Consider the following 14692-nt stretch of genomic DNA (forward strand, 5'->3'; position numbering starts at 1 on the left):
AGGAAGGACATCCGCAGATCTATGCACAGCCTGGGGGAGGTGGCACGGCAGCAAAGCTGCTGAGTGCAACACCGGACGTGTAGCCTGGCCCATGGCAAGAATGAGAGGGAAGGGGTGGGAGGAGAAGTGAGGCCAAGACCTGGCCTGCAAGGATCTTTAGTAATCTCTGCACGTGAATAATCCAGAGCCATGGTGACATGCAGAATTGGACTCTATTACCAAAACCAGGTTGGAAAGCAGGTATGAAGCATTGGAAAGTTCTATGGCAAGCATATACGTATTTATCAGATTTCCAAGAAAGTAATAGCATATTCATTGTTTTTCTGGGAACTCATTTACAAGCTGTCCCTCCTACTGACGCGTGTGAAGTTCCGAGTGGCAGTCTCACTCTGGTGGTCGTTGGGATGATGTCAGAAGTCTTCCTAAGGTTGATGTTCCTTCCTTGACCCAACTCCTTCACTTAAACCATTCAAAACCAGTTTCTTTGACTACCTTTCCCTTATATTTGCCCAGTTGCATTGTCTTGACTACAGAAATGTCAACATGTCCCACTGGTCTTTTGATTTTCCCCAAAGCCTAGGAATTTTTCTATGAAAGGCCCTTGTTCACCTGTTCCCTGATTTCAGTGAGAACTAAGTAGATCGCCCAGTACGTACTTGATTGTAAAGGCAGATGTTCAGGTCCTCTTCTGGAGGAAGATAGGAGATGGCTTTGAAGCACATAAATGCGAGAGGCATTATTTCATCCTCCGAAATGGCCTTCATTTCACTGCAAATAGAGAGACCCTGATGTTGGGAGCAGTGCCTTGATGCTGAGGCAGAGGTGGAACAAGTTCTCTCCTGGGCAAGGCTCCCTGGAAGGGATGTAGAGCCTGGCTGGGAGGTGCCTTCTCCACAGGACTGGCCTGGAGGATAGTCCTGATGCCTCCCGCTCTTGGGCAAGAGCCGAGACACTGCAGGGAGCTTCAGGGCTTCCTGTGACTTCTGGAGAAGCCCAGGGCAGAGGAGAGCTGAGGGCTTCCCTGCCCACATGGGGGATGTCACCAAGCTGAGGTCAGAGCCTCCAGGATTGTACCCTGGGGAAGAGCAGGGAAAGCCAAGGTTGGGCAGGTACCTCAAGGCAGCGACTGCAAGCATGGCTTGGTACCGCACTGCTGTGCACAGCTGGTCCATGGGCTCATTTTCCAGCAGCTCCTGTAGAGAACAACCAAGATAGGACCTAGCAGTCACCAGCACCAGCAGACGTGGTGGCTGATCAGTAATGCCAGGGGAGCCCCAGTGCCCCCAGCCCAGCACCAGAATGCAAAGGCACCCTGCATATCCCACTGCTGACATCTCAGCAGCACTCACAGTCACCCCGTCCACCCTTGCCAGTGCACAGGGTGCCAGTACGTGGGCAGCTCTGCCCCCTACCACAACCTCTTACATTGTCCTCTCACCTTGACTTTCTCTGCCAATTTCTTCTTACGGCAGAAAATAGCCAGGCTGTCACAAAAGCCCTTGTTTTTGCTGATTCTAGCAATGCTGCAGATGCTCTCCAGGAACATCACCTTGAGCTTATCCTCCTGGCCACCACACAGAGACAAGAAGAGAGTGTGAGCTGGGAGAACAGGGTCCAGTAGGCCTAGAGCATTGCAGGCTGCGGAGCAGTGTGGGATCCCTGGAGGGCAGCAGCTCTGTCCAGCTGGTGGCTCTCCTGCAGCCTGAAGGCAGAGCCAGAGGGACCAACAGTAGATGTCGGCACAGCTGTTACCTTTTCTGTTCTCCTGAGGAAGTTTTCTATGATACTTAAGGCCTCCTTCTCCTCCATCTCCTCATTCTCCTCCTTTGCACCAGGAGGCAGGCAGTCAGCATCTAACAAAGAAGCAGAGTGAGCTGTGCTGTTGAAGGGCCAAAGGCAGGCACAAGCAGAGGAAGGAGCTCTGCCTTCTCTAGCCCTGTGCTTGCTCCCCTGGCAGGGGCTGCCCCTGGCTACCAGGACAAGGAGCCCTGGTGTTGAGCAGCAGGCACTCGCTGACTCAGCCCTGCCCACCCTGCTGGCGACCCTCACTCACCAGCATGCAATGACTGCATCTCGGTCACTTCATCAGACTCCACTGGAGGTCTTCTCTCCTGGGGAGCCACACTCTCTGCCCAGGCCACCCTGGGGTACCTGGGGGGTCTCTCCTCCATCCTGTGAGATGAAGGCTAAGGATGGGAAGGTAGCAGCCACGGGGCTGCCAGGGGTAAAGGGAAACGATGTGGGCTGCGCTTGGGAGCTCCTCGCCAAACCCAACACTCCTGCCCTGTCACCTCGCTGTCCAAACGGACACTGAAGTGCCTCCAGGGTGGTGCCAGCTGTTTCTGTGTGTCACAGGGATAGGTCACAAAGGGCCCTTCTGTGACCTGTTGCCCCACCCAGGTGGGGCTGGCTCAGAACCCTGGGGCTGAAATAGCATACACCAAACTCCCCCCCAGCAGGAACACATGCTTACCCAGTAAGCTTTGGAAGTAGGTCTGAGAACAGCCATGCTGCCTAGGCTTTCCTGCTTTTGCTGTGAGGCAAGTGACAGCCACAGCAGGACAGAGGAGGAAGACAAACATTCACCATCAGTTCAGCAGCTGTTTTGCTCACAGGCTTGTGAGCTCCTGAACATTAACTACTAAGTATTAAAGATGTAAATGATGAGTTTCACACAAGGGATACAATCCTCTACCGTTGTTTCTTGTTAGCTGACAATACACTGTCAGATAACTGCTAAAACTGCATCCCGATAAGGCATTTCCCTGCTCTTCACCACAAGTAGCTGAAATTAAAGAGACAGAACCTGCTATGTTTTCAAGTTTCCTAACATCAACCAGTTGAAAGTTTTAACGCAACAATTAACACATCATGAAAATTATTAATTTTACTTTTTTTGTTTATTTGTTTTCTTTTTTGGCCAATAGTGTTTAAAACAGCAACAACAACATACCCAAAACAAAACAAAATAAAAAAAAACAGACAAAGCAAGTGAAGGTCTGAACCTTATGTGTAAATATTCTGGTAAAGATATTACTGCACCAATCCTTAATTTTAACCCACAAACTCTTGACCTGATCATGGCTGTTCCTCAGACACAGCTCTTTGCAATCCACCCAATTCCTAACATAAAAGGCAACTCCCCAACCCCTCCTAACCATCCCTTCTGTAAAGCCTGTAGTCCTTCATCAGGGCATTCCAAGCTTGAAATTCATCTCACTATGTTTTTGTGATTGCAAATAGGTCATGCTTTCCCAATTATGCCATGGTTACCAGCTTCTCCTGTTTATTTCCCATACTGGGCACATTGGTAGAGAGACGCTTCAGATCAGCTATAGGCCTTGTTGCCTTCTCAGAAGAGCCCTCCCTAATACCTCCAGGACAAGTCTGGGGTTTTCCCCTACCACCTCCCAAGGTGACAGCCTTCCCACACGCTTCTCTATCACACAGAACACCCCTTCCCCCATCATACCTAATTTAAAGGCCTGCTAACCATTACAGCCAACTTGCTCCCTAGAATGTTTGTGGCCCTTCTAGTCAGTTGGCTTCCATCTGCCATCAGCATTCCCCCTTTCTCAAGGCTGCATCCCAAGCCATAGTACCCAAAGCCCTGAGCTCAAACACCTGTGGGAGGAATAAAGGGGAACCTCAGCAACACTCTCTTGTTGCCCATGGTGATCTCAGCTTCCCAGCTAAGGTCAGAGCCACCAGGATTGTGCCCTGGGGAAGAGCAGGGAAAGCCAGGGTTGGGCTGGTACTTCAAGGCAGCATCCCAAGCTATAGCACCCAAAGCCCTGAGCTCAAATCCATTCTCAAAGCCAGTCATTCAGCGTGGCCACCCTCCTCCTTTTGTCCAGATTCCAGTCACCAACTGAGAGGACAGAGGAGAACACAACTTGCGCTCCTGATCCCTTCAGCAGTCTTCCCAGAGCCCTGAAGTCCCTTTTGATCACCCAAGAACTTCTTTTGCCTACCTCTTCATTTCCAATGTGGAAAACTAGTAATGGATAATAATCAGAGGGCTTAACCAGGCGAGTGATGTTCCTAGCAACATCTCTCACCCGGGCTCCAGGCAGGCAACACACCTCCCTGTGGGATGGGTCCGAGTGGCATATCAGGCCCTCAGTTCCCCTCAGAAGAGAGTCCCCTATGATGACAGCCCTTCTTTTTTTCCTGACTGATGCTGTAGCAAAACAGGGAGCAGACTGACTAGCCTTGGGCAACCTTTCACCAACATCCACATCCCCCAGTCCCTCCAGCTCCAGAGCCTCATACCTGTTATGTAAGAGCACCTGGGAAGATGGGACAGGCTATGGGCAGCCCACTTGTTGCCTCAAGCAGGGACTTGTTTCCATCCCTCACTGTCTCTGAGGTCACCCCTTCCCACCTGACTGTGAGAAACCACTGCTTGAGGAGCATATCCCCCACACCCTTTCTGTAGGAACAGTAGAGTGGGAGCCTGCCATCAATCCCCTCTCATAATCTCAGATGACTCTCAGCTGTTCTACTTCTTGTTTAGCTCTACCACAAGGCTGTGCAGATCTTTCACCTGATCTTCTAGGTGTACTGAACACCCCTCCAAGTAAAGGGAAACTGTGGCCTCCACTCTGTGGCCAAAGGGACAGAGAAGAATGCATTGGCAATATCAATGGTGGCATACCATTTTGCCTCTTTCGATTCCAGTTCATAATGGAGTTCCAACATGTCTGGCACAGCAGCACTCAATGGGGGTGTGACCTCATTAAGGCCACGATAGTCTACTGTCAGCCTCCATTCTCCACTGGCTTTGCGCACTGGCCATATGGGGCTGTTGAAAGATGAATGGGTTTTACTAATTACTCCCTGACTTTCTAGTTGTTGAATTAGATTGTGGACGGGGAGCAAGGAATCTCTATTAGTATGGTACTGTCATCTGTGTACCATTCTTGTGGCAATTGGTACCCGTTGTTCTTCCACCTGTAATAACCCCACAGCAGACGGGTCCCCTGATAGGCCAGGCAAATCAGACAGCTGCTTTATGTTTTCTGTTTCTATAGCAGCTATTCCAAAAGCCCATCGGTATCCTTTGGGGTCCTTGAAATGTCCTCTTTTTAGGTAATCTATCCCAAGTATGCAAGGAGCCCCCTGGCCAGTCACTATATGATGTTTCTGCCAGTCTCTACCAGTGAGGTTTATCTCGGCCTCCAACACAGATAGTTCCTGCTAACCCCCAGTCACCCCAAGTATGTGTATCTGTTCTGTCCCTTTGTAACCTGAGGGTATCAGAGTGCACTGTGCCCCGGTATCCACCAGTGCCTTATATTTCTGCGGTTCTGATGGGCCAGGCCACCGAATCCACACAGTCCACTACACTCTATTATCCCTCTCCCCCACCCCTAGATAAGGGCAGGGTCCCTCTATTGGTTGTCTGCAGCGGCAGAGGCAACCTCAGTAGTGGCTGACCTCTTTTGCAATTCTCTTACCCGTGCTCACAGTGCAAAATCTGGGTTCGTCATGCCACTTCCTCATATCCTCTCCTTGGTCACGCAGGTAGTTCCACATGGCACCATGTGACATAGGCTCACTGCGGTCATTCACTCGGACAGGTGTGCGTTTGCGTCTGATGGCTGAGACTGCCACAGGTTCACTGTGGTTCCTTGCCACGGACCAGTTCTTCAGCATGCAGTATTGTTTTCTCTCTATTTGGTCCAGTCTCTCTGTTATTAGGCAGATGGCTGCGATGGTGGCACGGTATGGCACTAGTGTGCTTTCTGTATTTTGCAGTGAAAGGATGAGCTGAAAAATTGGAGGTCTTCTATCCAGCTCTTCATACCTGTTAGCGGTCGTTAATAGTATACTGGAATACCTCTCTGGTGCTGACCATGTGAGATTCTTCCATATTTCCGGAGTACTGCTCACATTCTCTGGGTCATGGCCATCCTCTGGGTCCTTAGGGACAAACATGGGATCGAACAGCATTTCTGCCACAGCCATTTCTCTCAAGTATTGGATACCTTCCTCAGCTGTACTCCATTTTTCCAGTACAGGCTCCAAATCACTTCTGAGAAGACAGGTTGCCTTTACAGCTGATATCATCCTCTCCCAGAGAGTGGTGACTCCATCGAGACATCTGCTGATCCCTCTATCAATAGATGAGTTTCGAGCAGTTTTTCCTAATTGACGAGCCTCATTGCAACTTAGGGACATGCTGGCAGCCCCATTGTCCCAACACCGAAGCAGCCAAGTGACAACGCGTTCACCTGGGAATCGGGCAAACTCCTTTATCATGCCATGGATTTCAGTAATTTTCATAGGTTTATGAATAGAGGAAACAGTGACTTCCCCCTCATCATCACTATCTTCTCCGTGTCTGTTAGTCTTCCGAGTTGCCTTCCTTGGTGGTTTTGGGGAGGGCCCCTCGCCAGGATCTTCCTCCTACTTCCTCCTTCCATTCCAGATGTGAGGACACACGTTCCCATCTCTGGCCTTCCACTGGGGTGACTGACACTGATGCTGGTGCTTCCTGTGGTTGGCTGGGATTGACTTGGAGCCTTTTCCTTAGGGTTTGGATCTCATTTTTGAGACTCTCTATCTCCATCATAAGCCATTCGTTCTGAGATCCCCCTGAGTTACACCATCCCTCACTCAAATGTTCATTTGATTTCTCAAGGTCCCTCTGGTGTTCAGGAGTGAGATTACCTGACACCGGGGGTCCCGATGCTTCTGGCCTTTTTCCTAAGTCTCTCACTATTTCTTGCCAGTCTCTCACTATTCTTTGCAAGTCTCTCTGCCCTTTATAGTAAGTTACTACAATTATTATAATTAGAGAGACTAACAACACAGTATCCAATTTGACACCCCAGTCATACTTAAGGAACTCAGAGCATTCGTGAGCCAGTCCAAGCAGAGTGTCTGTGATGTTCGTTAGGCTGAAAGGGAGCCAGGCAGGTATCCCTATCACTGGCTGCCATTGGCAGAATGATTGTACAACTAACCCCCCCAACACGATGCTCTGAAGCCGGGACCACAGGAACATAAGGACTGTCAGTCCTACGTACAGGGCTGCTGAAATAAGCCACTTCATTACTGCCCAAAACATTGCCCGCATTCTCCACCAAAAATGTCACGGAGTTCCCTCTAGAGCTCACTCTGTGACAGTGGGAACAAACCCAGGGGAGAAGGAACAAAAGTGCCTCCCTTCTCTAACAGCGCGGTGCGGCGCGGCCCGACCACGTGCGCTTCGGGAGAGGGGAAGGGAAGGGAGATTGCGATTGGGTCTTAAAAAAAAAAAAAAAAAAAAAAAAAAAAAAGAATGATCTGAGAACGAACGGCAGTTTAATAAACCCAGTAACACTAAACAACAACGAGAGAGTTTCAACAAGGAGAAAAACCAAATCCCAATCTCACTGACGGGCTGTGCGAGGCGGAAGTTCCGACCACGCTGTCTCCTCGCAGGGAGCCGCGCCAGAAATCCCGTCCCTTTCCCGACTCCCCCTCAGGTGCCGCTCCCCGCACGCCCAACACCAGCCAAATTACAAAACCATAACTATGCAGAAGACCAGCAATGAGCAAATATCAAATGAAATATCGAGACCCTAATTTTCAAACAGTTTCTTAATTTGCATCACACATGTACTAGCTTATTTTCTGGTTTGTTTGGTTCTGTCTGTTTTGGTTTGGTTTGTTTATTCATGTTAAGTGTTTGATTGCTCAGATTTTGTTGTTGTTTTGCATTTAAGATTTCATTCAAGTACACTAAGAACCAGAAAAAAATCAGAATACTGATTTTTTAATCTTTCTTAGCTTTCAATCACACAGTTAGAGAAGAGGATCTCTGAAGGTCCCTCACAGATGAACAATTCTTTTCTGTTCTATACAGACTGATATCTGCTGTGGTGGAAATCTTAAATGCAGACACGTGTGCTGGAAAAGAATGTACAAAGCAAAAGTGCAAATTCAATGTTGCAGATATCTCTTGGCTCATTTAAAGACAGACGTACTTTCCTTGAAATCTCGGGAGTTACAGATATACTTTAAATGGAGTAAGCATTAAGAAGCATATCCTAGATTTCACTTGGCTTTTTTTTTTTTTTTTGTTTTTTCCTTTCAGAAGATCTCTAACTATTATTATTTATTTTTTAACAAAGAAGTGGCAATTAATTCAGGCCCAGTGTAGAAAAAAAGCAAATACAGAAGAGTAATTTTATAATGATTAACTAGAAAGCAGAGAACAAGATGGAATCTGAACCTATTTTTTCTACATGCCAATTTAATGCTATGAACACCTAATCAGTTTGCTTTAATAAAAATAATGAAGGAGTGATCAAATTTCATATTGTCCTGAGAAACTGTATGCATATATGTGTGTCTTTGTGGATATTGTATAATTTTCAAACAGTATGCCCTTGTTTGTTCAGTTGAAGATGGTGTCTTTAGCAGAGAATGCAATCTCAAAATACTGCATTAAAATCCAGAGCTGCCACTGATGAACTGATGAGCAGTCCCCCTACCTGTGTCTTCATTTTCCCTCCTTCAACGAGAAGATAATGAAACTGATCTCCCTTATAAAATACTTTGAGATTTCCTGATGAAGGGTACAGAAGAGCAAGAAATTTTCAGTTATTTGATGTAATTAAGTACTTACAGCTCTGCTGACATGTAGTTTGCATTTTCATTGGGTTCTTCTGTACCTTCTTTCCAGCTTTGCAGCTTGGTGGATGAAGGCTGAATGAACAATCAGTTGAGAAAAAGTAAATAAATAAATGTGTCTGCCTTTCAAAAATTCACACAGAATCACAGAATTATCAAGGTTGGAAAAGACCTAGAAGATCATCCAGTCCAACCAGCACCAATACTTCCCAGATAAATCATATCCCTCAACACCACATCCAAACTTATCTTGAATACCCCCATGGTTGGCTACTCCACCACCTCCCTGGGCAGTGCATTCCAATGCCTGACCACCCTTTCCAAGATGATGTAGCCTGAGGTAACAGTTCTCTAACCACTAGCCCTGAACTTTCAGCACTGTATGGCAAACACCTAGAATCCCAGGCAGAAGACTTGTGGGAAACTTTTTTTAATGGCAATAGAAAAGCAGTACTTAAAAACCCCCAAAATGTCCTTCTTTTTCCCCTGTGGCAAACAAATAATGTAATAGATATGAAAGCATCCAGCATATACATTGCAGTACTATACTCTTGCTATTTCATGTGTCAAAAAATAGGTCTGCAGCCATCATCCATTGCTAAAAGCTATTTTCTCAGTGGGCCACATATCTTTCCCTGTAATCAATCACCACTCACAGTGCATCATTCTTTGGGGAATTTGATGGCAAGTAAATTCTCAACTCTACAATTTCAACACATTAAAGATATACATAGCTACTTGTTAGAATGTTCTATAGAAAATTCATAGGATGGCAGAATTGTCTGTGGCAGCTTCTTCCTCTTCCTCTTCTTTAGAACATTACATTGTACATCATAGAACCATATAATAGAATCATAGAATGGCTTGGGTTGAAAAGGACCACAAAGATCATCCAGTTTCAATCCCCCTGCTATGTTCAGGGTCGCCAACCACCAGACCAGGCTGTCCTGAGCCACATCCAGCCTGGCCTTGAATGCCTCCAGGGATATATCTTGGGTTGATTTTGATCCATTGACTTTTGAATGTTTGAATTAATTTGTTGTGCTCAGGGTATTTGGAAACAGAAAGGAGGAGATGCAGAAAGAACACACCACTAAAACTTGGAGTGTTCAGGTCTCCAACAAATTTGATGTAAAAACTAGTCCCATGTGAACTGATGGCAAAATTTGACCATTAGGTCATCTGTATTGTGTATTGCTTTTATTCTTTAAATCTTAAATATAACTCAAGCTAAATTAAGTATCTGAAAATCCTTAATTACCCCAAACTAGAATACTAGCAGTCTTGCTAGTGATATTAAACCTGAAAATATGTGATCTCCAAAAGGTAATAAATGACTGTATGGCTTTAACAAGCTTTGTGCAAAGATTTGTTCCTAATTTTGCTACTAGGTGCGGTTTCTCTCTTTCTGCTAGTAATAGAGCAAGAACATAGAGGAATTCTGGAGGACTTTATATCTGTGTGGCTGTGTGTCTAGAGCTATGGGAGCAGTCACATGCATAGGACCTTGAAGGAGCAGAATGGCTCAGCTGTGCAGCAAAGTTGAATCTTATTCCAGCTCCTATACATACAAGCTCATTAAGTCCATCTTAGTAAGCAGCAGTAGTTTTCAAATACTTCAGGGGCTGTTCCCAGTTCAGATAGGTGAATTCAAGGGAAACTGTCAAGCTGCTGATTTCCCTTGCCTAGGAGTTCTGGCAAAGGGAAGAATCTTGGTGGCATTTTCATTTACAGAGTTAAAAATCTCTGTAAGTAACCTTATGCTGGAAAGCAGCATGTGTTCTGCATTAAGTTTACATGGCAAGGCTTTCTGGGTGGGAGACTGCAGGGATGTCTTCTGCTCACAGAGACCAGCAGTGCCCAGTGTCAGAGCAGAGCAGATCCTGCTGCTCCAACAGGGGCCCGCCACTGCCTGAGCTGAGCCATATTTAGTCTGGGGAAAAGGAGGCTGAGGGGAGACCTAATCGCCCTCTTCCAGTACCTGAAAGGTTCTTACAGTGAGAGTGGGGCAGGTCTCTTCTCATTAGTGACAAGTGACAGGACGAGGGGAAATGGCCTCAAGTTGCGCCAGAGCAAGTTTAGGTTGGATACTAGGAAGAACTTCTTTACAGAAAGGGTAGTTAGGTACTGGAATAGGCTCCCCAGGGAGGTGGTTGAATCGCCATTCCTGGTTGTGTTTAAGAGCCGTTTGGATGTGGTACTTAGGGATATGATTTAGTGTAGGGTTTTTAGAGTTAGGGTACTGGTTAGGCTGCTGTTGGACTTGATGATCTTCAAGGTCTTTTCCAACCTGGGTAATTCTATGATTCTATAAGCGATGATGAATGTGCTCTGGAAGCGCAGATATAAGAGAGACAGCAACTGCTGTGCAACAGCAGCTGGGAGAAGTGTGGAAGAAATGGAAGCGATGCGGCCCTGCAGGCACCCAGATCAGTGAAGGAGGAGGGTGGGAGGTGCTCTAGGCACGGAGCAGAAACTTCCTGCAGCCCATGGAGGAGCAGGATGCCTCTGGGCATCATGAAGGATGCTGCGGTGCAGCAGCAGATGGGACCTGAAGGAGGCGCCTCCCGTGGGTACCCCACAGAGCAGCCCTGGGCCGGAACTGCAGCCTGAGGGAGGAGATTGTGGTGGGGCTGGAGGGCTGGGGGAGCTGCCGCCTGTGGGGACCCGTGTGGAGCAGTGCTTGAAGGGTGGGCCCTGTGGTACAGAGCTGTGCTCGGGCAGTGCTGGGAGTGCTACAGCACATGGGAAACCCACTCAGGGTCTGCTGGGGAGTGCAGCATCTATGAGAGGGACTCACATAGAGCAAAGGGCAGAGAGGGACCATGGAGGAATGGCAGAGGCAGAGCATTATGGACTGACTGTCACTCCTATTCCCTGTTTCCCCACAAATACAGTAGAGAGTGCAGGCTGGGAGGTGAGTTTACTTTGCCTTTAGTTCTCACTGCTCTGATCTGTTAGTAATAAATTACATTAATCTCCCTATGCTGAGTCTGTTTTGCCAGTGACAGTAATTGCTGAGTGACCTCCCTGTTCTTATCTCAACCTTTGAGCCCTTTTCCATCATATTTTATTGCGCTCTTCTTTTGACAAGGGGGAAGGAGTGGTGTGTGGTAGTTCATCTGTCCATCAGGGTGAAACTATCACAAGATAAGAATACATTCTTAGAAGGAAATCATGCACGTGGCTGGAGCACATATCCTTAAGGTGCTGTAAAAAAACAAACAAAAACAAACAAACAAACAAACAAAAACACAACACTGGAGGACATCAGTACCCACAGATACAATGTTTCTGCACAGAAGAGTATCTGAGGATCCAACATCTCTGTTTCCTGGGTCCTCACTATTCTCCCTATCACACATCCTCTTCTTCTGTGAAGCTATTACTCCACAGACATACTAAACTCCACAGACGTACAGGGCATGCAGACTGAACTGATGTTTCCTCAGTTCATATGTTATCAAACTTGCTACTTTAATATTTAAAATACCAGATACTGCCATTCACTTAGAACACAAGACTGTCTCTTTTTACAAACACTACGGTGACCCATTTGTGACTCTGATTCCATTTCCTTTAAAAATAAATCTCCCCAAGAGACTTGGTGGCCAACACTACACAGCTCATTTTTTCCTCAGAATTTGGGAGAGAACGTCTGAGTGGCTGACAGAAACTGCCCCCAGGCACACATCCCGCTGGAGGCTGGAAATGCTCCTGGACTCCCACCATGCAGCAGAGCATCCAGCACCACAGCCCAGACAGCTCACCAGCTTGGAGTCTCAAAGGACTAAAAATAAGCAGGAAAACACCACTGCTTATAACAGAGTACAGTGCTAGTCCTGGCATGCCAGAAGGGATCGTTGCTCAACAGGCAGCAGGCACATTCCTGAAAAGTCAGTGCCCATTTTTTGAAATGTCATTGGACATCCATACATTACTAACTTTTCCTGCCCACTCATACTGAGAAAGTGATGCATTCCTGAACTATTTTAGTTGACCAACGAGGGGTTTATTCACCAAGGATTCCCCAAGGAAAGCTTGATTTTTATCCTCCAGAGTAATTGTAACACTTCAGGTATTTATTTTTTTAATGTTCCCACTTAAACTCTTGGAAGCCTAGCTGCCCCCTGCACCACTGCTCCCTGAAACTGGCAGTAGCTCTTGTGTTATGTGCACTAGCTGACTGAGCATGCCACATCCTTGCAGTACTCTTGCCCTCATGCACGGCTCAGGATAGAAAGCCTACCACAAAGTCATGCAGCATATGGAAAACAGACCTCCTTTTTCCTTTACATTTTTTCACCAGGGCAGTTACACTTTTCTCCATAGGACAGTTCTCAATGAGCTCTTCTCCCAGTCTGTATGCCTATATGGGCTGGTCCTGACCTAAGTGCAACACCTTGCAGTTAGCCTTGTTGAACCTCATTAGGTTTAAGTGGGCCCATTTTTCAAGTCTTCCAGGTCCCTCTGAATGATGTCCTTTCATTTATTGTGTTAACTGCACCACTCAGCTTGATGTCATTAGCAAACTTGCTAAGGGTACGCTCAGTCCTACTGTCTATGTCACTGATAAAGATGTTGAAGAGCATTGGTTCCGAGACTGACTGTGACTGCCCTCCACCTGATCGTAGAGCTGTTGATCACAGCTCTCTGAAACCACCCAAACACCTCTTTATCCATCAAACAATTCAGCCTTCAAATCCATAATTCTTGAATTTAGAGATTAAGATGCGGTGGATCTCCTCCATGATCTTCCCAGGCACAGGAGTGAGGTTAGCTCTAGGTACTACATAACTACAGTTACATTTATATTTATATTCATTTATATATATATATATATAATTACCTGTAGTAATGCAGGTAACCATCTGACAGCTAGAGGCTACATCTCCCTGAGACCAAAGGCCTGACTGTGAGGCTATACAATGCTTTCATTAGTTTGCCTGCACTGAGGTGAACTGAGGGCTGACGCTGGGGGTATTAACAATATTCCTAAGTTGAGTATGTAACTGTGTTATCTCCACTTTGCAATATCTATTTAGTGGGTATTGAAGGTGAAAAAAACAACAAGGCTGGCAATAGGCTGAGCTTGAAAAGATTTCTTTTAGATTACATGCCATGTAAACAAGCTGTTCTTACAGAGGTTAATCAATGTTCAGTCACAGTCTGTTGTATGCATATGTATGAAATTCTATAGTTCCTTTTCACTTCCTTCATGATTAACATCAATGTTTTGCTGTGTTTGCCACTAATTTTTTCATTGGGTTTAGAACAAGTATCCACTGGTTGCAGCTGTGGCACTCACAGACCAGTGAACAGTGAATATACTCAATGCTTGGTTCAGCTTACACCCATATTAACCTTTCAAAGATACTGTTCTTGTTTGCACAGCCACGGCTGCCAGGCTTGTTCCAAAGGGATGCTTGAATTTTGGAATAAGTAATTTAAAAAAAAAATGACCTTACAAGAGTTTAGGAATGAATGTGTTGTCCCAGTTAAGTTTATTTGAACTACTAGTTTTCTTGAAAATATTTGTTTAATTCAGCTTCTAAGATAAAGAGATCTGGTTAGTAGCATGATGTTTCAGTTGCTATTCAGTCAGCAGTGAAAGAACAGGATTTCATACATTTCAAAGAGTGGACAGATTACTTCAAGTTAAAAATGGGGGAAAACTTCCAGTTGGGAAAATGGAATACTCTTTGAGACCCTTCACATCTTGGAGGGATATGGAGCAGTAGGGGGGAAGTAATCAATAATCAACTTTTAGAGAAGTGGCCCAGAGTGAGCAGGGCTTGAGCTCACAAACCACTTGTGATTCAAACATCCTCTGAGCACTGCTATACAGAAAAAAACATCCAGATTTGGTCAGATAAGTGAGACAGATTTTCTTGCCAGAAGACGACTTGTCCCCTGTTGTTTCTGCCTTGCATTGCTTGGGTAGTGTCTTTAGGGGACTGTGTAACAATAATGGAAAACACAGTTTTTAACTTCTGCTCTCACTAGTATGTTCCTGGAAGAGAAGAAACACTCAAGACTTGGGGCAGCCTTCAATTCTTTCAGA

At 46.1% G+C, this 14692-nt stretch overlaps 1 protein-coding gene across 2 annotated transcripts in view; it reads right to left on the reverse strand.

Moving 5' to 3' along the window:
- Positions 1–3759, reverse strand: part of LOC107306452 — an 18072-nt gene extending 14313 nt beyond the window's left edge. The window contains exons 1-5 of one of the 2 annotated variants that reach the window (XM_032441432.1): positions 2054–3759; positions 1753–1853; positions 1439–1564; positions 1114–1193; positions 657–768 (exon numbers count right to left, since the gene is read on the reverse strand). In XM_032441432.1, the coding sequence (XP_032297323.1) occupies positions 657–768; positions 1114–1193; positions 1439–1564; positions 1753–1853; positions 2054–2171 (537 nt within the window). In that variant the 5' untranslated portion in view covers positions 2172–3759. The remainder of the gene's footprint in view (positions 1–656; positions 769–1113; positions 1194–1438; positions 1565–1752; positions 1854–2053) is intronic. The other variant, XM_015849645.2, reaches the window with a different exon arrangement.
- Positions 3760–14692: the final 10933 nt, after the last annotated feature.

Source organism: Coturnix japonica, chromosome Z, assembly GCF_001577835.2.
Source record: "Coturnix japonica isolate 7356 chromosome Z, Coturnix japonica 2.1, whole genome shotgun sequence".
NCBI classification, from domain to species: Eukaryota; Metazoa; Chordata; class Aves; order Galliformes; family Phasianidae; genus Coturnix; species Coturnix japonica.